Source organism: Copadichromis virginalis, linkage group LG8, assembly GCF_057382275.1.
Source record: "Copadichromis virginalis isolate Kocher_CV1m ecotype Utaka linkage group LG8, C_Virginalis_male_GT1.1, whole genome shotgun sequence".
In the NCBI taxonomy this organism is placed as follows: Eukaryota; Metazoa; Chordata; class Actinopteri; order Cichliformes; family Cichlidae; genus Copadichromis; species Copadichromis virginalis.
In genome coordinates this window covers 29,378,536-29,390,158 of record NC_140625.1, presented here as the reverse complement: position 1 = coordinate 29,390,158, position 11,623 = coordinate 29,378,536, and the positions used below count along the sequence as shown (strand labels likewise).

Genomic DNA, 11,623 nt, shown 5'->3' with positions numbered 1-11,623 from the left:
ATAACAGGTTACCCTCAGCAGTCTGGTTTACATAATAAGAGCGTGAGAAAGAAGCCAGACATTCAAGTTGAGCTAAAATGTGTCTATAATTTGTATATAAAATTCAATAGCTGTACAATTAGAGCAAGAATGTGCAGTGTTCACACCAAGAGAATTTATCACTTCATACTAACAGACTCAGACCATTTTTTCCCCCAATCTATTTTATTTGGCACTAAATCTCCAAATCTATCATTCTTTGCATTCAAGGAAAACAGAAGCAATAAAAGTGTGCAATATCTTTAAAATTAAGTGAGCATGTTCCCATGCTAACATTTCTTTATTATCTTTGATTTACTGGCTTTCCGCCTGATGCTTCATACTGTGTGTGTGAGGGATTGTCATGGCTTCCAATCACTCTGCATGTGATGAAAGTTTAAAATAAAGATTGTGAAAATGCTGGGAAATACCTCATCTGTATTAGGTCCTTCATTTATTCATTAACTTGTTCCCTAATTGCACGTGGCACAATTAAGTAATAGAAATTTAACAACTGTAATTATTTACAATATTTACATCGTATGAAGGTACATTTAATAACAACGTATCCAATACTGTGGCAGCCAACTCTAGAAACATTTCTGCTCTCTATCTCCTTTTAAACTCCACAGCTGCCCTCCACACATCAGCGCTCTGTCCCAGCCTGATCTCCTCTGGTAAAGACTCGAGCTCCGGCAGGGGTGGAAGGTCTTTCACCTCCAGATGGATCTCTAAGGTGGACCTGATGCTGCACACAGCAGGGAGGGAGGACATGAAGAAAACAACTGTTAGCACTGCATCCATTGTTGTCATCCTTAAGCATTCCCATTCACTTCCCACCCAGCTGCTGCTGCTGCAATAGAAATGACCTGTGGCTGAGGGGACACAACTTAAGCTGCTTTCCTCTGACAGATGGCTGCCTGGAGGGGTCACGCTGTTGTCCCTGGAAGTCAAAAGGCTCCAAATCCCAGGGGGGGAGACCGCCACACTTTACTCTCATTAAAGCTGTCTACAATCAATGGATTCCTTTAGACTGGGGTGGTAATCTTACGCTAACAAAAGGCACACTTTTGAAAAAAAGAAAGTCCAAAAATAGCTGTTGGGTAATCTCAGCTGTAAAAACATCAATAATGCTGTTGTTTTTGTGTTGTTTTACCATTTGGTGTGTTACCTCATACAACAACTAATCTCACAAATGGTGCATTTGTGATGTGTACGCTCTTACTCCCAGTGTGGCTGGTAAGCCTGGTCAGGCACAGCGCTGCTCGTCTTCAGCAGAAGAATTTCATGCAGCTCCAAAGAGAAGGTGTCGACGTCTGTGACAGCGAGGAAGGCCTTCAGGTCTTTCTTCTGCTCTTCCGAAAGCTTCTCCTGGAACTCAGACGGCAGTTTCTGAAACGGATCCTGCAACACGATCATGAATTAGATGTAGCCGTCTGCTTGATTTCAGGTATCAAGAGAGTTTTTAAAGAGAAAATAATTCTCTGTTTTTATTGAGGTGAGATTCTGGGCGCCTGCCGTGTCAGACGGCACACCTTCCACAGATTACAGCCACGAAAAATTCACTCTCCATGGTGTGGTTTGGGTCAGTCCCTGGCAGCCAGCAGGGGTCACGAGTAACAGTACTGACTCGAAAACAAATTGTGTGGTCACCATGGGTGGAGTTTTGTGGCTCTTTAATGAGCGGTGGTGAAGCCGCACACTGCATAACGAGCACACCGAGAACATTCCTTGAATTTTAAGATTTTCTTCACACTTACTTGCTTCCTGTTGAGCATCAGCTCTGATTTCCAGCAAGTCAGAAGCTGCCAGGTGAATATGCTGTGCTCCAGTTTGCTTTGGCCAAGACCCTGAATAGAAACAGAAGTTTTAAAAGACCTTTGAAATGTTGTTTTCACCTCTCAGTCACAGCTCAAGTATACTTCAGATTTACAGAACAGATTTATGTCAAAATTCAAACAATAATTGAAGTTTTCAAAGACAGAAACATAAAAACATTCTTTGCATAGTGGACAAAGCTGCAGATCTGCAACATTATACCTTGGCTACGGTGCTTGAAATCTGCGGGCCCATCTGCAGTGAATCAGTGAGGTAGGACAAAAGCTGACCCTGGGGCTCTCCGCCTGTTTTCCCGAGGAATCGGAGGCCGATCTCCATCACAAACACAGCATCGCAAACATCCGTGTAAGAGCGCAGCACCGTTTTCAGGGCACTGCTCACCGAACCCTTCAGCGGTTCCTGCAAGACAGACGCTGTCAGTGGGCCCGAGGAGCAGAACGTCAGGGGAGGAATTTAACTTGAACAAAGTGGCCTCACAGGAACTAGTGAGAACATTCCTCAGCTGGCATTTGTCAGTTCCAGATAACAACAGCAGTGTGTAAAATGGTTTTACCTGAGGAATCTGTTTTTTGACTTCAGTTAGAACCATGGAGAAATCCTGCAGGTGTCGGTTCAGGTACCTCGAGGTGTCCTGATTTAGACCAAAGAGGACAAAAGGTCAGTAGAGAGTTTGGCTTTACCTGACATCCACGTGCATTTTAGATTATTACCGCTTTGATAAGTGGTTTTCCAGCCAGGAAGCGGCGTGCCAGTTGGGTCTGGATGATTGGCAGGTCATAGCTGCTGTCAGTCTCGCCCCCTTTCTTCAAGGTGTACTGGCAATGAGCTAAAACCAGGGGCAGCAGCTCTCTCTCTGGGTGGCACAGTGTCAGCTGGGTTTCTGATATCCTCTCCAAAGGAACGCTGTACTCACTGAGGAAAAAACAGGAGAAGATTTTAACAGTCAGAGGGGGTCTAACAGGATGTTACATCAGTTACTGGTGACAAAATGTAGTTTTTTATCATTCTGAAGCATGAAGTACACAGCAACACATGCATCACTTTGCAAGTTATTTTCCTGCTAATGTCCAAAATCTAGCAGCAATTCACAAGAATTTTGTTCATTTATTTTTATTGATTGTATATAGTTGTCTGGAATCTTATTAGATTTCTAATTCATCTCAGTGCGATCCCTACAAAAGACTATTTGCCAATTATGCTTCACCTGTAATTTAACAGTTATTTAATTAAGGAAGCTGAGAAGAAAACGGCACTTTGATTTAGTCTTGTGGCCCACGAGCCTCTGCAGCTGATGTTGGACTGACCTGTCCTCGGTGCCGCTCATTCGCCTGGCCTTTCTCACCAGGCTGTTGTGAGTCTCCGACAGGAAGTCGACCAGAGTTTGGAGAACGGACCCCGGGCCGTGTCGGCTCGGAGTCAGAAACTCCCCAGAGCTCTCGGCTGTCACCTCCCTCTCACACAAGTTCACATCCACACCCAAGTCTGCTGCTGTATACACACAGAAGTCAGAAGAATGAAACAACACAGCGGCTCAGCTGAATAAAAACATCTTTCTTTCTTTAAGTCGAATTTATTTTTGACACGTAGCTCTGACATCTTCCCAAAACAACTGAATCTTTCTGCCAAGAAACACAGTGTTCCCTCATCATCTGTGCATTTTGTTGTTTCATTTGAAAGGAGTCACACATGTGCACATTAACCAGAATCATATGAAGACTGAAGACTTCACATTCTTCCCAATAAGCAGTGCCACCAGTACTCCCTGGAGCTGGATGTTCTTTGGCCCCACCAGCCTGCGTAAACTGTAAGTCTCCTAATACTGGACTGTTTGTCCTTCACAGCTGTCAGAATGAGCCCAGGTGATGATTTTGGAAAACCGATCACCCAGACAGAAATCTCCTTCTCGTTCATGAGTCACTTTAGTAACTGATGCCCCGAAAATATTAAGTAACTCTTGCAATACGAACTCTAAACCCAAACCATGTTGACATCAAATAACACAACTGTACCTGAGGTTTTCATTTTCCAAAATAAAAGTCAAAATGTAATGTTTCCACCGTTTAACTAAATATTATGAAACCAAACACTGAAGACTTCCCACTGTTTATATTAAACACTGTGCTGGAACTGAAAACTGCTCTGACACTCAATAAACACCCCAACAATCACTTCACTTCTTTTTAGTAATCATGTGACTGAGCTTTAAATATGTTTAAATATGTGCCAGTGTGTGATTATTTTACTATTATGAAGCACATCTGGACCTAGTTACATCTTTATGTTGACTCTAAATGAGACTTTGCTTGATAAAGTGTTATTTTTTATATATAAAATTGGTGGATATGCATTCAGTTTATAATATAAAATAAAATAAACGACACTGATTATCATCAGATGGAGATTCGTTGCTTGGGTTTAAAGCAGACATGCAGATGCTTACAGTTGTTTGCCACCTCTGCTCTGAGGGAGTTCCACACTGTGATGAATCTGCCCACTCTCTCACTCAGCATCTTCTTCTGGTACCCTAGTGAGGATGACACAAGAATTCAGTTTGTGTCTGTGAGTGTGTTTGTGTCTGTGTTATGTTGCTGCTGGTGTTGATCAGTCACAGATGCAAGGCCGATGTACCTGCTGGTATCTGCTGTAACCTCTGCGCAATAGTCTGCGGTGTGGAGTGTGACGCCAGAGGAAACACCCTCAGCAGGTCAGACTGTAAAGCAGCTAGCTCAGGAAGGTGATGTAACTGCCGCACACAGTGAATCTGGGAAAAACACACAAAGCCAGCGTCAGCTTTTCTTCTGCAAGTTAATGGCTCCACCAACCTCACAGAATTTTATTATCCCCGAGAAAAGGAGGTTATACAGTCGATTCTGTTTGTTAGCCAGGTGATAAATAATAAATAAATGGATATGCACGAAGCTTCTCTGGATATGGGGCTTGACCCAATAGGACACGTTTAGAGACATCCTCCTGATGTTCCCAAAAAACATTACAAAATCATCCGTATCCAGATATGCTTTTGGATTCAGAGACTTAATGGTGTGGGGGGATTTTCAGCCTTTGCAGAAGTATGCTCTTGCTGTCCTTACATTTTGGCACATGCTTTCTTTTCTCCTTTTGTCCCGCTTAAGCTGCTTCATACAGTTCTTCCGATTAAAAAAGAGTTTTGGGTTTTTTTTTTACTCCCCATTGTCACTAACTGCTGCTCAAAGACAACTGTTGGGTTTCTCTCTGTAATGTTGTCAGGTATTTACCTCAGATCTTTGCACAGAGATCAGTGCTATGATTCAACACCCTAACAGCAAACATGGGAAATACTGTGTAAAGCCTGTTAATGCAATGGGCATTAATATTCACTGCTTGCTTTCCTGTGTATGTTCTCAGTCATCCAGGCCATTGTGGTGTTAAGCATTTGATCTGAAGATAGCTGGACTTTTTTCAGGTTTCACCTCTCATCTGAAAGTCCTCTCCACTGTTTGCATAGTGTAAGCCTGAGTCTGAGGAAAGCCATAAATCGAAGAGACTGAAAGAGTACAAGGGCTTTACAGTTTAGAGTAACAGGAGGAAGAGGAGGCCTGACATTGTTTATTCAGTGTAGAACTAACCACTGAATATGCAACGCCCTCAAAGCGTAGTCATATTGTTTTGACTCTTAGCTTGATGCTGACATGCTGACTCAATAATATAGCAAACTACTGTTTTGCTATCTTATTAAAAGCGGTCTTGTTCCTCCGGTGCTGTTTGCTGTGGTCTTGTGCCCTCTCCCTCTGTGTTTGTGCACATCTTGTCTCTGTTTGTGTGTAGATCCCTGCAGGCATCACCCTCTCTGGTTCAACCTGCCTTGACATTCACTTCTCGCCAGATCATCAGCTAAACTACTGTGACAGACAAGCGTTCAGGATCACTTCTGATATTTTCTTCTTAGTTGTATTTTCTCTGACACTCCTCAGCAGATTTCAGTGAAATTTAGGGGAGAGTTGTGCCATCCTCACAGTACCTGATCTGTTAAGGTAAAATCTGTGAAATGTGGTGCACATCGGCCTGATGATCGCTGATACCTTCTTAAGAAACAAGCTGAGGAGAGGTAAAGCACTCTGTCCCTGTTTTTCTTCCACCAACTGAGAAAAACGCTCCACTGTGATGATCTCGGGTAGAGTCCAGAAGGACGAGCGGTGTGTCGGGCAGTTAGAGGGGGAGGACAGCATTTTCCCAGGATCCCCAAAGAGGAGATTCAGCAAAGGGCTTCCAGCAAGTCCATCATCAGCTCCAATTCTGTTCTGAGCTTCAGTCAGATTTTTCTGCAAATCCTGAAAACAGGCAGAAGAAACAAAACTTTATCAATCTGAAGCACAAAAGGTCTTTTCATGTCTTTGAAAAACATTGTATTCCTTACCTGAAGCACTGGGCTGATGGCAGAATCACATATAAGCTTCTCCCACTGCTGCCGGCTCTGTCTGGAGGACAGATCGGGTCTTGCATTGCGGGAACCTTTGTTAATGTTCAGCACAGTTAAAACACGTTTATTCTACAGCGACATTACAAGCAGCATGTTAACAATCATGGTCGAGTCAGTATCACCTGCAGGGAATCGTGCCAGGATCAGGTGAACTGTAATCGCTGTGTTGTCCATGTTCTGATCCAGAGTCTGCCCCAAAACCTTCATGTCCTTTTCAAGATGTTGCCACAGGAATTTAAAGACATCATTCGGTGTGGGGTGGATCAATGTACCGACTTCCTACAAACACCCCCGCCAAAAAACAGGAGTATTAACACATGATGCAAGCCTTTAAAACCACAGATATGCAAAGCCACACTCAGGTAAATTCTCACTCTCTGATTTTTTATGGCACCCTGGAGCATGGAGAGGTGCGTGAGCAGCCGCAGGATGCAGGACTGAGCGTACGTCATCTGCCTTTCTGGGGCTTCAGAGCGCTGATGAGCTTCTCCTAAAATGTGTCCTGTTCGCGTCTGATCTCTGACATGTCACACAAACATTAACATTAAAGATTAATGAGCACAACGGTTAGGGGTATAAGACTGTGGAATTCACTTCATTATAATTTCAATTCAATTCAATTCAATTCAATTTTATTTATATAGCGCCAAATCACAACAAAAGTCGCCTCAAGGCGCTTCATAGATACAGAGAAAAACCCAACAATCATATGACCCCCTATGAGCAAGCACTTTGGCGACAGTGGGAAGGAAAAACTCCCTTTTAACAGGAAGAAACCTCCGGCAGAACCAGGCTCAGGGAGGGGCGGCCATCTGCTGCGACCGGTTGGGGTGAGAGAAGGAAGACAGGATAAAGACATGCTGTGGAAGAGAGACAGAGGTTAATAACAGATATGATTCAATGCAGAGAGGTCTATTAATACATAGTGAGTGAGAAAGGTGACTGGAAAGGAAAAACTCAATGCATCATGGGAATCCCCCGGCAGCCTACATCTATTGCAGCATAACAAAGGGAGGATTCAGGGTCACCTGGTCCAGCCCTAACTATATGCTTTAGAAAAAAGGAAAGTTTTAAGCCTAATCTTAAAAGTAGAGATAGTGTCTGTCTCCCGAATCCAAACTGGAAGCTGGTTCCACAGAAGAGGGGCCTGAAAACTGAAGGCTCTCCCTCCCATTCTACTTTTAAATACTCTAGGAACAACAAGTAGGCCTGCAGAGCGAGAGCGGAGCGCTCTAATAGGGTGATATGGTACTACAAGGTCATTAAGATAAGATGGGGCCTGATTATTTAAGACCTTGTATGTGAGGAGCAGGATTTTGAATTCAATTCTGGATTTAACAGGAAGCCAATGAAGGGAAGCCAAAACAGGAGAAATATGCTCTCTCTTTCTAGTCCCTGTCAGGACTCTTGCTGCAGCATTTTGGATTAGCTGAAGGCTTTTCAGTGAGTTTTTAGGACATCCTGATAATAATGAATTACAGTAGTCCAGCCTGGAAGTAATAAATGCATGAACTAGTTTTTCAGCGTCACTCTGAGACAGGATATTTCTAATTTTAGAGATGTTGCGCAAATGGAAGAAAGCAGTCTTACATATTTGTTTAATATGTGCGTTGAAGGACATGTCCTGGTCAAAAATGACTCCAAGGTTCCTCACCGCGTTACTGGAGGCCAAGGTAATGCCATCCAGAGTAAGAATCTGATTAGATACCATATTTCTAAGATTTTCAGGGCCGAGTACAATAACCTCAGTTTTATCTGAATTAAGAAGCAGAAAGTTAGCGGCCATCCAGGTCTTTATGTCTTTAAGACATTCCTGCAGTTTAACTAATTGGTGTGTGTTATCTGGCTTCATGGACAGATAGAGCTGGGTGTCATCTGCATAGCAGTGAAAATGTATGCTATGTCTTCTAATGATACTGCCTAAGGGAAGCATGTATAATGTAAACAGAATTGGTCCTAGCACTGAACCCTGTGGAACTCCATAATTTAAAGAATTGTATAAATTTACAATGTTTACAATGTTTTAAAAAGTGTTATATGTTTAAAACGATAACTCAGTATGAAGAATGCGAATGAATGTGATGTTGGTTTGGGATTCGACCGGAGAGAAATGTCAATATTAGTTTGTTCCTGATTTTTGGTGCCCACCGGTGATATAAGTTCGATGGTAGATAGGGGGCAGGGTTTAATAAGAATATTTTCTTCTTCCTGCTCCTTTTCACACATGGTTGTTGTGTTTTGTTGACAGAAGATGTGGTTGTTTTGTTTGATTTGTAGTACCAAGTGTGAAATAAATAAAAATGAAATGGAATGAAATGAAATGAAATGAACATGGAGGAAAGCAGATATTAGATATATAGAGAGATATTTGACAAATACTGTAATAAGTTTGCTAAACTGAAGAAAGAAATACCCCTGCACTGTGTGCTGTGTAAATCCAGACACTGGGACATGTCGTTCTCCACCGATTGGCATCCCACAGTGACATCTCGATGTAACCATTGGTCTTCCACACTATGGGACAGCACATGAATTTTGGTTAATTTTGTTTTTGCTTTGTTGAATCTGAAATATTTTACTTGTTAAATAATTTACTTTTAATTCAAGCATTAAGGAAAGAGTAATAGTTCATACCTCTCCCACAAAACACACATGCCCGTTGGCACACGCTAAAATGAGAAAAAAGAGAAAAAAAGACAGATTTGAAAGAGTCAGTAACAAAAGTAACAAACTTCAGAATGTGAATCACTCACTGTAGCTCTGTAGTTTTGTCTCCTTTCTCAACCACTGTCTGGCTTCATTTGTGTGATCATCCGGCATGGTCGGCAGGAAGTCGTTCTGCCGGGAAGAAGGAAACTGAGTTAATTTTATCCCCTTCCTCAGGATTTTATCATTTAGCTAAATTTATGAACACAAATGTATGACCTCACGGGACAATTTAAAAATCTGCAGTTACTTTTCCCTTAAAAAACAAAATTCTACATTCAACATAATGAAACTTAACTGAATCTTTTATTTCCTGGTTTTATAAAATTCAAATGTCATTCTCAGGTTATCCAGAAGACATGAAACAACCATGTAAACTGACATTTATTCAGATTTTCCTTTGTATACACTATTCCAATGGTGGACGCTCACATTAAACATGGTTCAAGTTTCCACAATAAGGTCACTGTAAGTGCAGATAATCCCTGAGAGCTAAAGGCTCAGGATTCATGCTGCTCTGTTTTTTCTGCCTCTAGAGGAAGGCAGAGTGAATATTCTAGATAGAGTCAAGGCTTAGCATCAAATAAACAATGATTATTTTGAGCCTCGAGTCATGCAAAGCTACTCTAGCAGGGTGGGACAAAAAATAGTGTAAGTGACTGTAAGAAGTGTCTTACTGTGACGTTCTCAGGCTGGAAGGCTATCTGACGAAGAGGAACGAGCAGAGGACTTTCACTGAGGAGCACAGAGACCAGATGGACCAGCAGCTCCAGGAGGGTTTGCCTCTGAGCTGGCAGGTTCTGGCTTATATGGAGACGTGAATGTGGTCCGCCAATGTGACTGGAAAGAAGTGAAGTGCAGAAATTCCTGAATTCCCCTGATTTGATGTTTTTTCCAAGGAGCTCTTCCAGCCTTGCTGTGTCCTGTATATTCAGAGTGCAACACGTCAGAAAACTGTAGATGGACATTAAATATACAACGTTTTTTTTAGTCAGACACATAAATGATTAAGTCAGACATTTACCTGTTTGGAGGGATGTATTTTGACATCAGGTGACTTGTAGCGACAGGTGACCTGTCTGAACAAGGCCAGGGCCAGGAGGCTGATCTGAGAACCTTCAAGTTTCTGTAGAGAAAGACAAAACAAATACTACATGAAAGAAGTGAACAAGCTGAAGGTAGGAGCTTGTTTTAAATGTAGAATTTAAAAACACACGAAAAAACAGTCAATAAATCATCCTAAATCTCTTTTGTTAAATGTTAAGTGCTAAAAATTTGAGTTAATATGAAATGTTTATGTTCCTTCAATGATTAACTGATTATTTCGTTTCAGACACTCTTTTAAATGACCTCGCTGACCCCTGGTGGTCATAGGGAGACATGACACATCTACAGACAGCATTAAAGCTCTTTCCTCTTCTGAACTGTGCACACTGCCCCAAAAAAGAAGTCAACATAAGATCCTCATCCACCTCCTGGCATCTTCCTCACCTTTAGCTCTGTCACAAAGGTGTCAGAGGTGTTCTCCAGAAGAACTCGAGCTACAGCGTCTCTCATGGCTCGATAAGAAGCCCCGCAGCAAAGGAAACTGTCCACGCTAGTCGGAATCATTCTCTGCAAGGAAAAAAAGATTTCAATGTTTGATTTTGAAATACTGTAACCTAGCCTATGATGGATGGATGGATGGATGGATGGATGGATGGATGGAGCTCTGTCGTTTTAGATATTTTCTTACCTGAAGTCGAAGCACCTCTGCAGGGAAGATCCACCTTGAGGCCGGACTGTTCATCAGGGACAGGATGCGCTCGATGCCAGAGCGTCTGTGGAGGGCTCGCAGCAGGTAAACCTTGAGCCAATCATTACCGCTGTACTCACACACACCCCTCACCTGTCGCAGGTACTGATTAGCCTCCATTTCTCCACCTTTGAATGCAAGACGAAACACTCAATGCCTGCTTGGGATAACTGACTTACAGCTGATCTGAGCTCACAGCACCACAGTATTGGATTTAACATTTCAGGCATGCACGCATGCATACATGTGACTCCAAGTGTAGCCCACCTTGAGCTGTGGCTCTCTCCAGCAGCTCTGCAGCGGTGCTCAAACAGATTCTGAGCCTGGCGGTGTTGAGCAGGAACTCTGCCGGGTCTTCCTGTCTGTCTGGAGTCTGTTTCCTGGCGATCCTGCTCAGGAAGCTGATATCGCTTTGTGTTTGCTGTTCTACGCTCTTCTCCACGTCTCTCGCTTTGAAGCACAACAGAGAATCCTGAGTGGCAAACAGACAGTTTAGGCTGAAATTAGTGCAAAATGTGAATTTTGATTTCTGGGAAATGAAGGATTATGTACAAAAACTCAAAGTTGAATTCTCTCATCATGTGAAACAATTCACTTCTGTTAAATTACATGAACTTAATATACAAATATAAACAACCCAGGTGAAAATTGTAATGCAAAGAGCACTAAAGGGGAAGGAGAGTCTGTCTGTTTTCACCTGGAAGCAGTTGACGAACAGCAGGTAGAGTTCAGTGCGGTCTTCTGTATCTAGAAGATTTTCCTCCAGGTTCTTCAGGTAGGTGTGAATGTGAGACTTCACCTGGGCAAAG

At 42.5% G+C, this 11,623-nt stretch overlaps 1 protein-coding gene across 1 annotated transcript in view; it reads right to left on the bottom strand.

Moving 5' to 3' along the window:
* Positions 1-87: 87 nt before the first annotated feature.
* Positions 88-11,623, bottom strand: part of rnf213b (ring finger protein 213b) — a 35,242-nt gene continuing 23,706 nt past the window's right edge. Inside the window, exons 44-65 of the mRNA XM_085467055.1 lie at positions 11,512-11,623; positions 11,082-11,286; positions 10,755-10,942; positions 10,511-10,633; positions 10,044-10,145; positions 9,697-9,942; positions 9,067-9,151; positions 8,948-8,982; positions 8,727-8,827; positions 6,688-6,832; positions 6,436-6,592; positions 6,251-6,345; positions 5,916-6,164; positions 4,486-4,618; positions 4,298-4,381; positions 3,162-3,345; positions 2,568-2,769; positions 2,411-2,488; positions 2,059-2,256; positions 1,779-1,868; positions 1,244-1,422; positions 88-766 (exon numbers count right to left, since the gene is read on the bottom strand). Of these exons, the coding sequence (XP_085323181.1) occupies positions 628-766; positions 1,244-1,422; positions 1,779-1,868; positions 2,059-2,256; positions 2,411-2,488; positions 2,568-2,769; positions 3,162-3,345; positions 4,298-4,381; positions 4,486-4,618; positions 5,916-6,164; positions 6,251-6,345; positions 6,436-6,592; positions 6,688-6,832; positions 8,727-8,827; positions 8,948-8,982; positions 9,067-9,151; positions 9,697-9,942; positions 10,044-10,145; positions 10,511-10,633; positions 10,755-10,942; positions 11,082-11,286; positions 11,512-11,623 (3,130 nt within the window). The 3' untranslated portion in view covers positions 88-627. The remainder of the gene's footprint in view (positions 767-1,243; positions 1,423-1,778; positions 1,869-2,058; positions 2,257-2,410; positions 2,489-2,567; positions 2,770-3,161; positions 3,346-4,297; positions 4,382-4,485; positions 4,619-5,915; positions 6,165-6,250; positions 6,346-6,435; positions 6,593-6,687; positions 6,833-8,726; positions 8,828-8,947; positions 8,983-9,066; positions 9,152-9,696; positions 9,943-10,043; positions 10,146-10,510; positions 10,634-10,754; positions 10,943-11,081; positions 11,287-11,511) is intronic.